At 44.7% G+C, this 19,468-nt stretch overlaps 1 protein-coding gene across 1 annotated transcript; it reads right to left on the bottom strand.

The window, feature by feature from the left end:
* Positions 1-496: 496 nt before the first annotated feature.
* Positions 497-4,322, bottom strand: LOC123047289 (reticulon-like protein B11). Its single transcript, XM_044470788.1, has 6 exons — positions 4,113-4,322; positions 3,834-4,014; positions 2,807-2,948; positions 2,607-2,676; positions 2,329-2,505; positions 497-732 (listed from the first exon to the last, which is right to left on the bottom strand). The coding sequence occupies exons 1-5, from the start codon at positions 4,162-4,164 to the stop codon at positions 2,351-2,353; spliced, it is 600 nt and encodes a 199-aa protein (XP_044326723.1). The 5' UTR covers positions 4,165-4,322; the 3' UTR covers positions 497-732; positions 2,329-2,350.
* Between the last annotated feature and the right edge of the window lie 15,146 nt (positions 4,323-19,468).

Below are 19,468 nucleotides of genomic sequence, written 5' to 3'. Positions count from 1 at the left end.
CTGTAGATATAGCATTACTCACCAAGTAATGATCACAAAGACCTGCAAAGAATCTCTTAAAAAAGATTTTGTTAAACGGAAGTGCCTGGAAAAAATTGGCGTCAGTCAAATTCGGACAAGGCCGGAGGCGGGGACGATGTGAGCACAGCGAGAGCTTGGAGGGATGGTCACCGCGACCTCAAGCAGTGAAGGCGCAAAAAAAAATTGACAAGTGACACAAAAAGAAATCAGTTAACAACCTAGTGATCCATGGTTGGTTGTTCAAAAAGTGGTCTCAAAGTTCAAACACGCGTAGCACGCATTGCAAGTGCACAAAAGGTTAATATATACAGCATACAACTCCCCAGCTACGTGTGGTACCTTTTCAGTGCAACCACCGTTAGGAGTCATGTTGCAGCCTAATACTGCAGAATAGACATACAGAACCAATGACCCGAGCACCGCATTTGTATATGAAAGACACAACAACGCACGTAGTCGTAGAGAGAGAAGGATGTTGCGAGAAAAGGTATACGTCATTATCCACAAGATTTAAACCTCGACAAGTTTCATGTTCATGGAAACAATATACAGATCATTCCATTTCTCAGACTGAAGAGCGTGCATCTAAACCCACGTATAAGCAGTTAAACATTATGCCCTGGATATCCAGAAATACTCTCAGCGGTGGACGGATCACGGTATAGAGACTCTGAGGACGAGGCCAACTGCACTGGGCAACTGGAGAGCTTCCTGATAAGCGAAAAAAGAGCCAAAGTTAAGAAACGCAGCCATTGCCAGGAAAATGGTGATGATACTTGATAACATTTCTAAACAAAAACGGACAGACGAACACTAGCCATTTCAAAAGTAACCTCAGAAAAAGTCCCTTGTGCCGGTGAGTCCTCGGGATTAATGTTTGAACATACACTACTATTAGGTATCATTTTCTGAAAATATTATTTCGTCGGTTTATTAAAATAGCCTGCAAGTAGGCTCCCAGGTACCTCACATACTATGAACTTCCATAACCACAAAAAAATGACATAATGCTACCCTATTTCAGTATTCTTTTATCCAGCAGACAATATATTGTGCTCCATGGGATTGTTCTTTCTTTCTTTGTTCTTTCTTTCTAGAAAGAAAGCCCAAAAGAAACTCAATGACTTGAAAACATTAGACTTGTGAGATGCCAGAATTCAAAATAACACAATGTACTTATATACTCCATGAGATTAAAAATCAAGTAGAAACTTCAAAGAATGACACGATTGTTAAGGATTGAAGAGCCTAGTCTCTGTCCTGACTTGCATTTTGTGTAGAGCAACGGGTAGCGGCAATTCGTTTGAATTTGTTCCTCTAACGATATGTAAACAGAAAAACAAGCTACAGTAGTAGGAGAATCATAATATACCATAAAACTATGTGAGCAGCATAGGCTACAATAGTTAATAAATATGCCCATAAAATGCGGCTAGCGGTGAGCCCGACTCATGATGGTTTTTCTTTTCTTTTAAGGTAGACTCATTGATGTTGATAAACTGAAAGTGATAGAAATATGATTCTTTGCATATTGAAGCCAACATAGGCAGTTCTATAATTTTAAAACAGACAGATAACAACTTCTTTCGACTTAATCATGATGCTGATAAACTGAAAGTGATACAAATACAAGTCTTGGCATATTTAAAGCCAACATAGACAGTTCTATTAAATTCTAAAACAGACTGATTGGAGCTCTTCTTATGACTTAATCATGTCACAGAGTCCCTCTCAAAAAAAGGAAACAACATTATGATCCCAGAATATGTTCAAAAAGGAGTTATCGTAGTAGCTTCTAAAAAAAAAAGGGCAACCTGGTGCATGTAGCTCCCGCTTGCGCAGGGTCCAGGGAAGGGTCCGACCACTTTGGGTCTATAGTACGCAGCCTTTCCCTACATTTCTGTAAGAGGCTGTTTCCAGGACTTGAACCCATGACCTCATGGTCACAAGGCAGCAGCTTTACCACTGCGCCAAGGCTCCCCTTCATCGTAGTAGCTTCTAACAATTATATTTTAGCTGCTAGGCCCTACTAAACTCTAGTCACCTCACGTCTCATGCCTTCTGTCAATACAACATAAAAGACACTTTTGAAGCAATATAATGGCCCTTTGATAGCATCTTCCAGGGATTTTTAGCGACTGCCAAAACTTGAGATCCAAGAGGCATTGAACAAATTCCACAGACAATGTTAACCACGCCCAGAAATATGCTAAGGATGTACTCCGTACAACAGAGAAGCTATTAGCTTGTTTGGATTTATAATATACCATATAGATGTGAAAAAAAATAGTTGCTTTAAGAACTCACCAAATGGGCTAAAATATTTCTTCTACTCAGCCTTCTTTTGTTTAGGTGGTTGCCCTGTCTTGCTAACGACGGTATTCAAGTGCCTTGACAGTATGCTGTGTGATAAACCAACCTTTTCATCAATAACATCCTGGTGCCTCTCATATACCGGGGGAACCAACAGAGCGAATAGTACACCTGAAAGAAAGCCCAAATGGTGTAAACTTGGTGTAAAAAAAGTAATCCAAATGCTGCAGAAATCCAAGAGGACAAAAATATGAAAATTCACTATAACTCACCAATGTAAATGAGCGTAAAGAAGTTGAAGATCATCCCAATACATGAAACCACCCATAGAGCCATTATAACCTTTTGCACCGAGCAGACGATAAGACAAAAGGAGATCGTACATGAGGTACAGTACAGAGAGAAGTTTGTGTGTGTGCAAGTATCCGAAACGTGCACGCACGAACAAGTGATGGGTACGCAAGAGATATACCTGTATAAAAACTGTACGGTCTCTCTTGATGGCAATGTCATGGGCAACAGCCAACACCTTGTTTATCCATACAAGAGCCCGACCTACAGCTTTCTCAACGACCACATCTGAGACCTCTAGATTAGGCACTGGTGGAAGAGGTCTGCAAACAACAGTACTTGTTATTGCGGTATTGCATAAATAAATGAATTACAAAACAGTGCTACACAATAATCAATTAAGATGCAGTGACTAGTTTATAACTAGTCCCGATCAAGTTAACAGAAACCCACGTTGTGACCAAGCGCAACAAGCTCCTAAAGCTGGTTATGGATCACAGTCCATCTCCAAAAACAAATGTGGAGCACTTAATACAAATATCTAGAGAAACACGGACAGACCGCTTTTCCAAGAGCCCACACGTCATGAATACAGTATAGGCTAATAGATAAAGGACATGTGCTAGCAAAAGGAATATCAAACTGCTGTCATAACTTGAAGCAACCTCTTTAGTCTTAACTTTGTAGAGAAGGGAGTATGTAGGTTCATGATAACTAATGTACTAGTGGACAAGTGGTAAATTAGAAGATCCCCTGCAGTCTGCAGACTGAGTGGGCAGATCCATCCTTGAAACCACTCTACCATCTCCCAAAGAATAATCTCAAACTACAGCCAGACTCCAAAGTGCTCAGGCCCAAATTCTACAAAACGTCTGAAGTACAGTAATATACATTGTAGCAAGCCGTCTGGACGACTTCAGTTTGAACAATCCAGCAATCAATTCAGCAGTAAGAGCATACAACTAGAGCAAAGCAGGGCATGATTCAGTTATAATCTGCACGACTGAAAGTGCTCCAATTTTGGTCCTAATCTGCAGGTATGCAGCACGCGTCAGTGACCGCAGAGCATACGACCACAGCAAAACAGGGGAGCAATTCAGTTCTAGTAGATCAGATCTCGAACGGGTGCTACTCCTACTCTGGACTGGAGTGGCAGGGCAGGCCGGGCGCCAGGCAGAGCAAAGTGGGGAGCAAGCGCAGGGACGGACCTGTTGAGCAGCGAGGCGGACTTGGCCCAGAAGAAGAGGATGACGACGAGGAGGAGCAGGGCGTTGGAGAGGACCGAGGCGAGGCTGTACCCGGCGCGCTCGAAGAGGAACCAGACGAGCGTGGCGCCGGCCACGGCCGCCGCGGAGGCGTTCCTCCGCCTCCAGAGGAGCAGGTCGGCGACTGCGCGAGCAGCGGCGGGGCAGGGTCAGTCAGTCAGTCAGTCAGTCCCGCAGATCGGCGGAATCGGGAGGGGGGAGCGAGGGTGCGTGCGTGCGTACCTGCGCCGCCGCCGAGGAGGGCGTGGAGGGGCCGGTGGTGGGTGCCGGCCATTGGGATCGGCGGGGATAGCTAGGGTTTGGTGCGCGGCGAGGAGGACGAGGGTTTGGTCGAGCTTTGGAAAATGGGGAGGGAGAGGGGATTGTGGTGGACTGGTGATGCGCACGAGGCGACGAACGTGCCGAGATGAGATCTCCCTCTCGGTCTCTGCCTTTCTGGATCGGGGATTCAGGAGCCAGGACGGCGTGGATGGTTGGTCAATGACATGTGGGCCAGGAGCATGGTCTTTTTCCTTTGGCATGAACATTGTTTTTTTTGTTGCTTGAATCCGAACGCTAAAATGAGAATAATAATTCAAATACGTTATATATAGAACTGATATTCGTGGGAACGTATTTCGCTCGAACTGACTCGAGGGCCGTTGGATCGAGTGCATGGATCTTGGCGATCGAACGAAGAAATGGAAACTCGAAGGATTTTGTGATTCTGAGAGAATGAGCGGCAAAGGGATTGATACCGACAAATGTTTCTTCCTATTGTAAGATGTGCTTTGATCTGCATATGGTTGGTAAAATAACCGTTTTCTTCTTTGATCATACAGTATTATAAAATGACAAGTGTTCAATTAGAACATGAGCGACTTGCCACGTCGTCTCTAGGCAAGCGCTCGCCACGAGCGAAACTGCGAGAGCGAGGCACGCTTCATCCACCCACTCGTAGCGTCGCATTTCCCCAACCACTCACCCAGTGGGGGAGCCGGAAATTTGGTCCTTAGTATTCTTGTAGAAAATAATCAATGCAATATAATAGGATAACAAATGTGTTGTAATATAGCAACATCAATGAGTTAATAAACGTATATCGATAATAGCAGCAAACTATCAATGTTGCAATAACTGTAACAAAGTACTACCTCTGCAAACAAATATAGCAAAGCAATCAGTGAAATGGACAAACAATTACAAGAGTAGCAATCAGTGGCATGGGCTTACAAAAAAGAAGTGGCACGTGATTTGTTAAGAAAGAGAGCAGAAATTACCTTGCGCAAACTGCAGAGTACTCTTGTACAAATTGCTCTGCTAGTGTGGGGGTTGTTGACAGGGATTCGGCAGGCGCAATTATTGTCTCTTCCTGGAACTATATTGGTTTGTGTATCAGCGTTGATGAAGCGTAGCTTCAGTCATGTCGCTGACCTTTATATTGGTATCACTTTTTATAATCCTATTACTTTGGAAACAGACTACACTTTTGTGGCCTCCTTCCTTGCACATAATAAGCTTGATAGATCATCTCTGGTGGATCTGAAGAAGGAAGCGATAGCCATCAACAAGCTCCTACCAAAATTTAAGTTAGTGAAGATCAATAGACAAGCCAATGTGGTAACTCACCAAATTGCGAAGTTTAGCTTTCAAAATAGGTCAGATGGTTCGCTTTGTAATAATTTTCTGTCCTCCGTGGCGAATGTTGTAAGAAATGATTGTATTCAACTATTTTAAGTTTTAATATATGGGGGGTTTTCAAAAATAAAAAAATGGAGCAGCAGAACTGCGTAAGATAGAAGGTGGGTAGGGTCGCGCATCCAAAGGTCGATAGAGGCCGGCGCAGTACTGGGTCAAAGGGGGATGCCGGGAGGGCGGCCTGCGGCAGTGCGGCTAAGGGGGTCGTAGGGACCTGGCCAGTGGCCACCTAGATCCTAGGACCGACGGGGCACTAGCCATGCTAGTAGAATTCCACACTGTGAGTTTCATTGCGTCTGGTCTTCCTCACAAATCCTTCAAAACCTCATGCACATGATGCTCCTATGAACAACTCGATTGAGCAGACAAACTGATATAAGAAACATGTCGTGGTCGCAATGATGCATAGGACACACAAAACTTGACGAAGCAAGAACAATAAAATCATAGCACCTTTCAGGGCAGTGGAACTAGAAAACCAACACCACATAAAGCTAGTACAATTCCACACTGTGGGTTTCATTGCGTCTGGTCTTCCTCACAAATCCTTCAAAATCTCATGCACATGATGCTCCTATGAACAACTCGATTGAGCAGACAAACTGATATAAGAAACATGTCGTGGTCGCAATGATGCATAGGACACACAAAACTTGACGAAGCAAGAACAATAAAATCATAGCACCTTTCAGGGCAGTGGAACTAGAAAACCAACACCACATAAAGCTAGTACAATTCCACACTGTGAGTTTCATTGCGTCTGGTCTTCCTCACAATTCCTTCAAAATCTCATGCACATGATGCTCCTATGAACAACTCGATTGAGCAGACAAACTGATATAAGAAACATGTCGTGGTCGCAATGATGCATAGGACACACAAAACTTGACGAAGCAAGAACAATAAAATCATAGCACCTTTCAGGGCAGTGGAACTAGAAAACCAACACCACATAAAGCACGCCGGGGCGTGAGCGACGCAGTCGTCTAATCCAACAACACAACAAAAGCAGCAACTTGGCTAACTCATCACTTCTCCTTCTCGTGCCAGACCATCAATGTAGTTGCATGGAGGGGCCCATGACACCTGTCAGGGAAAACACTAGATCGGGTGCGATGGGGGGCGTCAAAACCTAGATCACCTTTCTAATCGCCTCATGAGAGGAAAATAGTTGCTTAGGCTGCACTAGTAGAAAAAGGGGCTTTTGTCCCGGTTGGTAAGACCCTTTAGTCCCGGTTCTTACTCGAATCGGGACTAAAGGCCGCGGCTACCAACCGGGACTAAAGGAAATTTTATGATTTTTTTTAAAAAAAATTATTTTCAAATTTCTGGATTATTTTAACCTCTAATCTCTAATCACCACCCCTCATCACTGCTCAATTTATCCTCTAATCTCTAATCACCCCTCATCATTCCAAATCATCTAACTTCCCGAACGGTTACCCATCCTCCCACTCCCCCAGCCTGAGCACGCTTAACTTTCGGGTTCTATTCTCCCTCGTTTCCAAGTCTGCACTTGTTGTTTTCCTGACAATAGTAAGATGTCAATCCTATTAACCCTCAGGAATTTTGCTTGAGCATGAAGGGACACATTTCACTGTTTGAGTTTGAAACTATTGTTTTAAAAAACAATAATTATTTAGTAACACTAATATTTCTTGAATAATTAGTTTGACCATTGTTTGACCACAGTTTGACCAGATTTGACCAAAATTCAAAATAACTGAAATAATTACCATTGTTTGACCACAGTTTGGAATTTTTTCGATATTTTCCACTCTAGATCTTAAAAGCCCCGCAACTTTTTTTCTGTTAGGCTTTTCAGGATTTTGAAAATGTTTAACGGGGTTCCCCCGTTAAATTTGGATGTAACTTTTCGAGTAGATGATTTTTCATATAAAAAACTTTTAAATCCGAGTTCGTATGCAAACGTTATGCCCATTTTACTAAATTCTAAAGAGATTTTGCAAATAAAGTCGAAATTCATATTTGTAAATTTTTCCAACAACTAGACCACATATCACATGAAAAGGCGGTCCACGGGGGGGGGGGGGGGGTAGAGTTTGAAAATGGGACATTTAGTACCGGTTCGTGCCATGAACCGGTACTAATGCCTCAAACCCCATTAGTACCGGTTCGTGGCTCGAACCGGGACTAAAGGTCTAACCTTTAGTCCCGGTTGGTGCCACGAACCGGTACTAATGGGCATCACACCTTTTAGTCCTGGTTCGTGGCACTAACCGGGAATAAAAGGTCCAGACGAACCGGGACAAATGGCCCACGTGGCTCGGCCGGCTCCCTAGGCTCACGAACCGGGACTAATGCCCCCATTAGTCCCAGTTCTGGATTGAACCGGGACTAATGGGCTAACCCGGCCTGGACCAAAGCCCTCTTTTCTACTAGTGGCTGGTCATAGTGGGGAGTAACTTAGACTAGTAACATGTCTTGGAAATATGCCCTAGAGGCAATAATAAAAGATTATTATTATATTTCCTTGTTCGTGATAATTGTCTTTATTCATGCTATAATTGTATTAACCGGAAATCGTAATACACGTGTGAATACATAGACCATAATATGTCTCTAGTAAGCCTCTAGTTGACTAGCTCGTTGATCAACAGATAGTCATGGTTTCCTGACTATGGACATTAGATGTCGTTGATAACGGGATCACATTATTAGGAGAATGATGTCATGGACAAGACCCAATCCTAAGCATAGCACGAGATCGTGTAGTTCGTTTTGCTAGAGCTTTTCCAATGTCAAGTATCTTTTCCTTAGACCATGAGATCGTGTAACTCCCGGATACCGTAGGAGTGCTTTGGGTGTATCAAACGTCGCAATGTAACTGGGTGACTATAAAGGTACACTACAGGTATCTCCGAAAGTGTCTGTTGGGTTGACACAGATCAAGACTGGGATTTGTCACTCCGTATGACGGAGAGGTATCTCTGGGCCCACTCGGTAATGCATCATCATAATGAGCTCAAAGTGACCAAGTGTTTGGTCACGGGATCATGCATTACGGTACGAGTAAAGTGACTTGCCGGTAACGAGACTGAACGAGGTATTGGGATACCGACGATCGAGTCTCGGACAAGTAACGTACCGTTTGACAAAGGGAATTGTATACGGGGTTGATTGAATCCTCGACATCGTGGTTCATCCGATGAGATCATCGAGGAGCATGTGGGAGCCAACATGGGTATCTAGATCCCGTTGTTGGTTATTGACCGGAGAGCCGTCTCGGTCATGTCTGCATGTCTCCCGAACCCGTAGGGTCTACACACTTAAGGTTCGGTGACGCTAGGGTTGTATGAATATAAGTATGCAGCAAACCGAAAGTAGTTCGGAGTCTCGGATGAGATCCCGGACGTCACGAGGAGTTCCGAAATGGTCCGGAGGTAAAGAATTATATATAGGAAGTGTTGTTTCGGCCATCGGGAAAGTTTCGGGGTCACCCGGTATTGTACCGGGACCACCGGAAGGGTCCCGGGGGTCCACCGGGTGGGTCCACCTATCCCGGAGGGCCCCGTGGGCTGAAGTGGGAGGGGAACCAGCCCCTAGTGGGTTGGTGCGCCCCCCTTGGGCCCCCCCTGCGCCTAGGGTTGGAAACCCTAGGGTGGGGGGGCGCACCACTTACCTTGGGGGGCACTCCACCCCCTGGCCGCCGCCCCCTTGGGAGATTCCCATCTCCAGGGCCGGTGCCCCCTGGGGGCCTATATAAAGGAGGGGGAGGGAGGGTAGAAGCACCCTGAGTCTTGGCGCCTCCCTCCCCCTGCTACACCTCTTCCTCCTCCCGTAGTTGCTTGGTGAAGCCCTGCCGGAGTCCTGCTGCATCCACCACCACGCCGTCGTGCTGCTGGATCTTCATCAACCTATCCTTCCCCCTTGCTGGATCAAGAAGGAGGAGACGTCATCCGCTCCGTACGTGTGTTGAACGCGGAGGTGCTGTCCGTTCGGCACTTGGTCATCGGTGATTTGGATCACGGCGAGTACGACTCCATCATCCCCGTTCTCTTGAACGCTTCCGCTCGCGATCTAAAAAGGTATGTAGATGCACTCCTATCACTCGTTGCTTAGATGAACTCATAGATGGATCTTGGTGAAACCGTAGGAATTTTTTTATTTTCTGCAACGTTCCCCAACAGTGGCATCATGAGCTAGGTCTATGCGTAGTTCTCTATTGCACGAGTAGAACACAAATCTGTTGTGGGCGTAGATCTTGTCAACTTGCTTGCCGCTACTAGTCTTATTTTGCTTCAGCAGTATTGTGGGATGAAGCGGCCCGGACCGACCTTACACATACGCTTACGTGAGACAGGTTCCACCGACTGACATGCACTAGTTGCATAAGGTGGCTAGCGGGTGTCTGTCTCTCCCACTTTAGTTGGAGCAGATTCGATGAAAAGGGTCCTTATGAAGGGTAAATAGAAGTTGACAAAATCACGTTGTGGTTATTCGTAGGTAAGAAAACGTTCTTGCTAGAACCCAATTGCAGCCACGTAAAAGATGCAACAACAATTAGAGGACGTCTAACTTGTTTTTGCAGCAATTGTCTTGTGATGTGATATGGCCAGAAGTTGTGATGAATGATGAATGATATATTGTTATGTATGAGATCATGTTCTTGTAATAGGAATCACAACTTGCATGTCGATGAGTATGACAACCGGCAGGAGCCATAGGAGTTGTCTTTATTTTTTGTATGACCTGCGTGTCATTGAAGAACGCCATGTAAATTACTTTACTTTATTGCTAAACGCGTTAGCCATAGAAGTAGAAGTAGTCGTTGGCGTGACAACTTCATGAAGACACAATGATGGAGATCATGATGATGGAGATCATGGTGTCATATGCCGGTGACGAAGATGATCATGAGCCCCGAAGATGGAGATCAAAGGAGCTATATGATATTGGACATATCATGTCACTATTATATAATTGCATGTGATGTTTATTATGTTTATGCATCTTGTTTACTTAGAACGACGGTAGTAAATAAGATGATCCCTTATAATAATTTCAAGAAAGTGTTCCCCCTAACTGTGCGCCGTTGCTAAAGTTCGTCGTTTTGAAGCACCACGTGATGATCGGGTGCGATAGATTCTTACGTTCACATACAATGGGTGTAAGACAGTTTTACACATGCAAAAACACTTAGGATTAACTTGACGAGCCTAGCATGTACAGACATGGCCTCGAAACACAGAGACTGAAAGGTCGAACATGAGTCGTATGGAAGATACGATCAACATGGAGATGTTCACTGATGATGACTAGTCCGTCTCACGTGATGATCGGACACGGCCTAGTCGACTCGGATCGTGTAACACTTAGATGACTAGAGGGATGTCTAATCTGAGTGGGAGTTCATTAAATAATTTGATTAGATGAACTTAATTATCATGAACTTAGTCTAAAACCTTTGCAAATATGTCTTGTAGATCAAATGGCCAACGCTCATGTCAACATGAACTTCAACGCGTTCCTAGAGAAAACCAAGCTGAAAGATGATGGCAGCAACTATTCGGACTGGGTCCGGAACCTGAGGATCATCCTCATAGCTGCCAAGAAAGCATATGTCCTAGAAGAACCTGATGATCATCCTCATAGCAACTATTTGGCAGACACGTGCTGATGATTACTCCCGCGTTCAGTGCGGCATGCTTTACAGCTTAGAACCGGGGCTCCAAAAGCATTTTGAGCAACACGGAGCATATGAGATGTTCGAGGAGCTGAAAATGGTTTTCCAAGCTCACGCCCGGGTCGAGAGATATGAAGTCTCTGACAAGTTCTATAGTTGTAAGATGGAGGAAAATAGTTCTGTCAGTGAGCACATACTCAAAATGTCTGGGTTGCACAACCGCCTGTCCCAGATGGACATTAACCTCCCGAACGAGGCGGTTATTGTCAGAATCCTTCAGTCACTCCCACCGAGCTACAAGAGCTTTATGATGAACTACAATATGCAGGGGATGGTGAAAACTATTCCTGAAGTATTTTCAATGCTGAAGTCAGCAGAGGTAGAAATCAAAAAGGAACACCAAGTGTTGATGGTCAATAAAACCACCAAGTTCAAGAAAGGCAAGGGTAAGAAGAACTTCAAGAAGGACGACAAGGATGTTGCCGCGCCCAGTAAGCCAGTTGCCGGGAAGAAGTCAAAGAATGGACCCAAGCCTGAAACTGAGTGCTTTTATTGCAAAGGGAAGGGTCACTGGAAGCGGAACTTCCCCAAATACTTAGCGGACAAGAAGGCTGGAACACTAAAGGTATATGTGATATACATGTAATTGATGTGTACCTTACCAGTGCTCGTAGTAGCTCCTGGGTATTTGATACCGGTGTCGTTACTCATATTTGTAACTCAAAGCAGGAGCTGCGGAATAATCGGAGACTGGCGAAGGACGAGGTGACGATGCGCGTCGGGAATGGTTCAATTCCAAGGTCGATGTGATCGCCGTCGGCACGCTACCTCTGCATTTACCTACGGGATTAGTTTTAAACCTCAATAATTGTTATTTAGTGCCAAGTTTGAGCATGAACATTGTATCTGGATCTCGTTTAATACGAGATGGCTACTCATTTAAATCTGAGAATAATGGTTGTTCTATTTATATGAGAGATATGTTTTATGGTCATGCCCCGATGGTCAATGATTTATTCTTAATGAATCTAGAACGTAATGTTACACATATTCATAGTGTGAATACCAAAAGATGTAAAGTTGACAACGATAGTCCCACATACTTGTGGCACTGCCGCCTTGGTCACATTGATGTCAAGCGCATGAAGAAGCTCCATGCTGATGGACTTTTAGAGTCTCTCAATTATGAGTCATTTGACACATGCGAACCATGCCTCATGGGCAAAATGACCAAGACTCCGTTCTTCGGAACAATGGAGCGAGCAACCAACTTATTGGAAATCATACATACCGATATGTGCGGTCCAATGAGCGTTGAGGCTCGCGGAGGATATCGTTATGTTCTCACTCTCACTAATGACTTGAGTAGATATGGGTATGTCTACTTGATGAAACACAAGTCTGAGACCTTTGAAAAGTTCAAGGAATTTCAGAATGAGGTAGAGAATCAACGTGACTGAAAGATAAAGTTCTTACGATCAGATCGTGGAGGAGAATATTTAAGTCACGAATTTGGTACGCACTTAAGGAAATGTGGAATCGTTTCACAACTCACGCCGCCTGGAACACCTCAGCGTAACGGTGTGTCCGAACGTCGTAATCGCACTCTATTGGATATTGTGCGATCTATGATGTCTCTTACCGATTTACCACTATCATTTTGGGGATACGCTCTAGAGACAGCTACATTCACTTTAAATAGGGCTCCGTCTAAATCCGTTGAGACGACATCGTATGAATTATGGTTTGGGAAGAAACCTAAGCTGTCATTTCTAAAAGTTTGGGGATGTGATGCTTATGTCAAGAAACTTCAACCTGAAAAGCTCGAACCCAAGTCGGAAAAATGCGTCTTCATAGGATACCCTAAGGAAACCATTGGGTATACCTTCTACCTTAGATCCGAAGGGCAAGATCTTTGTTGCCAAGAACGGATCCTTTCTGGAAAAAGAGTTTCTCTCGAAAGGAGTAAGTGGGAGGAAAGTAGAACTCGATGAAGTACTACCTCTTGAACCGGAAAGTAGTGCAGCTCAGGAAAATGTTCCTGTGGTGCCTACATCGACTGGAGAGGAAATTAATGATGATGATCAAGGTACTTCGGATCAAGTTGCTACTGAACTTCGTAGGTCCACAAGGACACGTTCCACACCAGAGTGGTATGGCAACCCTGTCCTGGAAATCATGTTGTTAGACAACGGTGAACCTTCGAACTATGAAGAAGCGATGGCGGGCCCAGATTCCAACAAATGGCTTGAAGCCATGCAATCCGAGATAGAATCCATGTATGAAAACAAAGTATGGACTTTGACAGACTTGCCTGATGATCAGCGAGCGATAGAAAATAAATGGATCTTTAAGAAGAAGACGGACGCGGATGGTAATGTTACCATCTATAAAGCTCAACTTGTCGCTAAGGGTTATCGGCAAGTTCAAGGGGTTGACTACAATGAGACTTTCTCTCCCGTAGCGAAGCTGAAGTCCATCCGAATCATGTTAGCAATTGCCGCATACTATGATTATGAGATATGACAGATGGACATCAAAACGGCATTCCTTAACGGCTATCTTCAGGAAGAACTGTATATGATGCAGCCAGAAGGTTTTGTCGATCCTAAGAATGCTAACAAGGTGTGCAAGCTCCAGCGATCCATTTATGGGCTGGTGCAAGCATCTCGGAGTTGGAACATTCGCTTTGATGAGATGATCAAAGCATTTGGGTTTATGCAGACTTATGGAGAAGCCTGCGTTTACAAGAAAGTGAGTGGGAGCTCTGTAGCATTTCTCATATTATAAGTGGATGACATACTTTTGATGGGAAATGATATAGAACTATTGGACAACATTAAGGCCTACTTGAATAAGTGTTTTTCAATGAAGGACCTTGGAGAAGCTGCTTACATATTAGGCATCAAGATCTATAGGGATAGATCGAGACGCCTCATAGGTCTTTCACAAAGCACATACCTTGATAAGATTTTGAAGAAGTTCAAAATGGATCAGTCCAAGAAAGGGTTCTTGCCTGTATTGCAAGGTGTGAGATTGAGCTCGGCTCAATGCCCGACCACGGCAAAAGATAAAGAAGAGATGAGTGTCATCCCCTATGCTTCAGCCATAGGATCTATTATGTATGCCATGCTGTGTACCAGACCTGATGTAAACCTTGCCGTAAGTTTGGTAGGAAGGTACCAAAGTAATCCCGGCAAGGAACACTGGACAGCGGTCAAGAATATCCTGAAGTACCTGAAAAGGACAAAGGACATGTTTCTCGTTTATGGAGGTGACGAAGAGCTCGTCGTAAAGGGTTACGTCGACGCTAGCTTCGACACAGATCTGGATGACTCTAAGTCACAAACCGGATACGTGTATATGTTGAATGGTGGAGCAGTAAGCTGGTGCAGCTGCAAGCAGAGCGTCGTGGCGGGATCTACATGTGAAGCGGAGTACATGGCAGCCTCGGAGGCAGCGCATGAAGCAATTTGGGTGAAGGAGTTCATCACCGACCTAGGAGTCATACCCAATGCGTCGGGGCCGATCAAACTCTTCTGTGACAACACTGGAGCTATTGCCCTTGCCAAGGAGCCCAGGTTTCACAAGAAGACCAGGCACATCAAGCGTCGTTTCAACTCCATCCGTGAAAATGTTCAAGATGGAGACATAGATATTTGCAAAGTACATACGGATCTGAATGTCGCAGATCCGTTGACTAAACCTCTTTCGCGAGCAAAACATGATCAACACCAGAACTCTATGGGTGTTCGATTCATCACAATGTAACTAGATTATTGACTCTAGTGCAAGTGGGAGACTGTTGGAAATATGCCCTAGAGGCAATAATAAAAGGATTATTATTATATTTCCTTGTTCATGATAATTGTCTTTATTCATGCTATAATTGTATTATCCGGAAATCGTAATACACGTGTGAATACATAGACCATAATATGTCCCTAGTAAGCCTCTAGTTGACTAGCTCGTTGATCAACAGATAGTCATGGTTTCCTGACTATGGACATTAGATGTCGTTGATAACGGGATCACATCATTAGGAGAATGATGTGATGGACAAGACCCAATCCTAAGCATAGCACAAGATCGTGTAGTTCGTTTTGCTAGAGCTTTTCCAATGTCAAGTATCTTTTCCTTAGACCATGAGATCGTGTAACTCCCGGATACCGTAGGAGTGCTTTGGGTGTATGAAACGTCGCAACGTAACTGGGTGACTATAAAGGTACACTACAGGTATCTCCGAAAGTGTCTGTTGGGTTGACACGAATCGAGACTGGGATTTGTCACTCCGTATGACGGAGAGGTATCTCTGGGCCCACTCGGTAATGCATCATCATAATGAGCTCAAAGTGACCAAGTGTTTGGTCACGGGATCATGCATTACGGTACGAGTAAAGTGACTTGCCGGTAACGAGACTGAACGAGGTATTGGGATACCGACGATCGAGTCTCGGACAAGTAACGTACCGTTTGACAAAGGGAATTGTATACGGGGTTGATTGAATCCTCGACATCGTGGTTCATCCGATGAGATCATCGAGGAGCATGTGGGAGCCAACATGGGTATCCAGATCCCGTTGTTGGTTATTGACCGGAGAGCCGTCTCGGTCATGTCTGCATGTCTCCCGAACCCATAGGGTCTACACACTTAAGGTTCGGTGACGCTAGGGTTGTATGAATATAAGTATGCAGCAAACCGAAAGTTGTTCGGAGTCTCGGATGAGATCCCGGATGTCACGAGGAGTTCCGGAATGGTCCGGAGGTAAAGAATTATATATAGGAAGTGTTGTTTCGGCCATCGGGAGAGTTTCGGGGTCACCCGGTATTGTACTGGGACCACCGGAAGGGTCCCGGGGGCCACCGGGTGGGTCCACCTATCCCGGAGGGCCCCGTGGGCTGAAGTGGGAGGGGAACCAGCCCCTAGTGGGTTGGTGCGCCCCCCTTGGGCCCCCCTGCGCCTAGGGTTGGAAACCCTAGGGTGGGGGGGCGCACCACTTGCCTTGGGGGGCACTCCACCCCCTGGCCGCCGCCCCCTTGGGAGATTCCCATCTCCAGGGCCGGCGCCCCCCTGGGGGCCTATATGAAGGAGGGGGGAGGGAGGGTAGACACACCCTGAGTCTTGGCGCCTCCCTCCCCCTGCTACACCTCTTCCTCCTCCCGTAGTTGCTTGGTGAAGCCCTGCCGGAGTCCTGCTGCATCCACCACCACGCCGTCGTGCTGCTGGATCTTCATCAACCTCTTCTTCCCCCTTGCTGGATCAAGAAGGAGGAGACGTCATCCGCTCCGTACGTGTGTTGAACGCGGAGGTGCTGTCCGTTCGGCACTTGGTCATCGGTGATTTGGATCACGGCGAGTACGACTCCATCATCCCTGTTCTCTTGAACGCTTCCGCTCGCGATCTACAAAGGTATGTAGATGCACTCCTATCACTCGTTGCTTAGATGAACTCATAGATGGATCTTGGTGAAACCGTAGGAATTTTTTTATTTTCTGCAACGTTCCCCAACAGTGGCACCATGAGCTAGGTCTATGCGTAGTTCTCTATTGCACGAGTAGAACACAAAACTGTTGTGGGCGTAGATCTTGTCAACTTGCTTGCCGCTACTAGTCTTATTTTGCTTCAGCAGTATTGTCGGATGAAGCGGCCCGGACCGACCTTACACGTACGCTTACGTGAGACAGGTTCCACCGACTGACATGCACTAGTTGCATAAGGTGGCTAGCGGGTGTTTGTCTCTCCCACTTTAGTTGGAGCAGATTCGATGAAAAGGGTCCTTATGAAGGGTAAATAGAAGTTGACAAAATCACGTTGTGGTTATTCGTAGGTAAGAAAACGTTCTTGCTAGAACCCAATTGCAGCCACGTAAAAGATGCAACAACAATTAGAGGACGTCTAACTTGTTTTTGCAGCAATTGTCTTGTGATGTGATATGGCCAGAAGTTGTGATGAATGATGAATGATATATTGTGATGTATGAGATCATGTTCTTGTAATAGGAATCACGACTTGCATGTCGATGAGTATGAAAACCGGCAGGAGCCATAGGAGTTGTCTTTATTTTTTGTATGACCTGCGAGTCATTGAAGAACGCCATGTAAATTACTTTACTTTATTGGTAAACGCGTTAGCCATAGAAGTAGAAGTAGTCGTTGGCATAACAACTTCATGAAGACACAATGATGGAGATCATGATGATGGAGATCATGGTGTCATATGCCGGTGACGAAGATGATCATGAGCCCCAAAGATGAAGATCAAAGGAGCTATATGATATTGGCCATATCATGTCACTATTATATAATTGCTTGTGATGTTTATTATGTTTATGCATCTTGTTTACTTAGAACGACGGTAGTAAATAAGATGATCCCTTATAATAATTTCAAGAAAGTGTTCCCCCTAACTGTGTGCCGTTGCTAAAATTCGTCGTTTTGAAGCACCACGTGATGATCGGGTGTGATAGATTCTTACGTTCACATACAACGGGTGTAAGACAGTTTTACACATGCAAAAACACTTAGGGTTAACTTGAGGAGCCTAGCATGTACAGACATGGCCTTGAAACACAGAGACCGAAAGGTCGAACATGAGTCGTATGGAAGATACGATCAACATGGAGATGTTCACCGATGATGACTAGTCCGTCTCACGTGATGATCGGACACGGCCTAGTCGACTAGGATCGTGTAACACTTAGATGACTAGAGGGATGTCTAATCTGAGTGGGAGTTCATTAAATAATTTGATTAGATGAACTTAATTATCATGAACTTAGTCTAAAACCTTTGCAAATATGTCTTGTAGATCAAATGGCCAATGCTCATGTCAACATGAACTTCAACACGTTCCTAGAGAAAACCAAGCTGAAAGATGATGGCAGCAACTATTCGGACTGGGTGGGGGGCGCACCACTTGCCTTGGGGGGCACTCCACCCCCCTGGCCGCAGCCTCCTTGGGAGATTCCCATCTCCAGGGCCGGCGCCCTCCCCTGGGGGCCTATATAAAGGAGGGGGGGAGGGTAGCCGCACCCTGAGTCTTGGTGCCTCCCTCCCCCTGCTACACCTCTTCCTCCTCCCGCAGTTGCTTGGTGAAGCCCTGCCGGAGTCCTGCTGCATCCACCACCACGCCGTCATGCTGCTGGATCTTCATCAACCTCTCCTTCTCCCTTGCTGGATCAAGGAGGAGACGTCATCCACTTCGTACGTGTGTTGAACACGGAGGTGCTGTCCGTCCGGCACTTGGTCATCGGTGATTTGGATCACGGCGAGTACGACTCCATCATCCCCGTTCTTTTGAACGCTTCCGCTCACGATCTATAAAGGTATGTAGATGCACTCCTATCACTCATTGCTTAGATGAACTCATAGATGGATCTTGGTGAAATCGTAGGAATTTTTTTATTTTCTGCAATGTTCCCCAACAACATGCACATGTTACTAGTCTATGTTACTACCTTCATAGTGGAGAGTAACATAAGTGTGATAACATATAAATCTTCATTTATTGCTTTGTAGACTCATTTTGCATTGGGAAGCGCTATATGATGGTAATATATTATGTTACTCTATTTGCCTCTCTCTTCATTAATTGCCTGACACATCATCTTCTTTGCTTATGTGGCATGTATGTTACTGCCTATGTTACTCCCACTATGACCAGCCTTATTGCTTCGTCTGGAAGTCAACTACAATCCAGACTCTCAACTCTATTTTTTTTGTTTAACGGCATATTTGGCCGGCTGGTAGATCATTCGGCACTATATGTTTTGACAAAAAGAAAATATAGAAAAAGAAACACATAAATATGTAAGTAGAATTACTAAATATTTAAGGCTCTCAAAATTTGTATAGTTTAAAATAGGCATGGAGTTCTGTAAAGCCAGGAAGGTTTTCTGGCTATATTTTATAAATTTTACCAATAATGATTCTGCCGTTTTTTGACAACTATCCTGGACCGTGATATTTCTAAAGTTCATCTCATTAAAGAAAAAGTTCCTCCAATATTTTTTTTTGTTTTCATTGTTTTTTTCAGAATGGTTGTTTTAGCTCTTGTTTTAATGAAATTATACTCTCTAGTTTAGATGTTTGAGAAAAAGATGTGTTGAAGTTGAGAGACAATACCTAGACTCTGACAACTGTCAAGGGACCAACAATATACAAAGGAACCGTATGAATTTTAACAATTTGTTGTACAAGATCAAGTTATTGCTATGGTGATTAATGTGGTTACTGTAATTGTATACATGTTAAA

Source organism: Triticum aestivum, chromosome 2B (genome assembly GCF_018294505.1).
Source record: "Triticum aestivum cultivar Chinese Spring chromosome 2B, IWGSC CS RefSeq v2.1, whole genome shotgun sequence".
Taxonomy (NCBI): Eukaryota; Viridiplantae; Streptophyta; class Magnoliopsida; order Poales; family Poaceae; genus Triticum; species Triticum aestivum.
Note: the sequence above shows the minus strand (reverse complement) of the source record. Positions and strands in the feature narration are given on the sequence as shown.

Coding starts and splice junctions, on each gene's coding strand:
- LOC123047289 (XM_044470788.1), bottom strand. CDS start 4,164: ATGGCCGGCACCCACCACCGGCCCCTCCACGCCCTCCTCGGCGGCGGC. Junction 2,949..3,833: donor TCCGCCTCGCTGCTCAACAG/GTCCGTCCCTGC, acceptor TGTTGTTTGCAG/ACCTCTTCCACCAGTGCCTA. Junction 2,506..2,606: donor CTTTACGCTCATTTACATTG/GTGAGTTATAGT, acceptor GCTTTCTTTCAG/GTGTACTATTCGCTCTGTTG.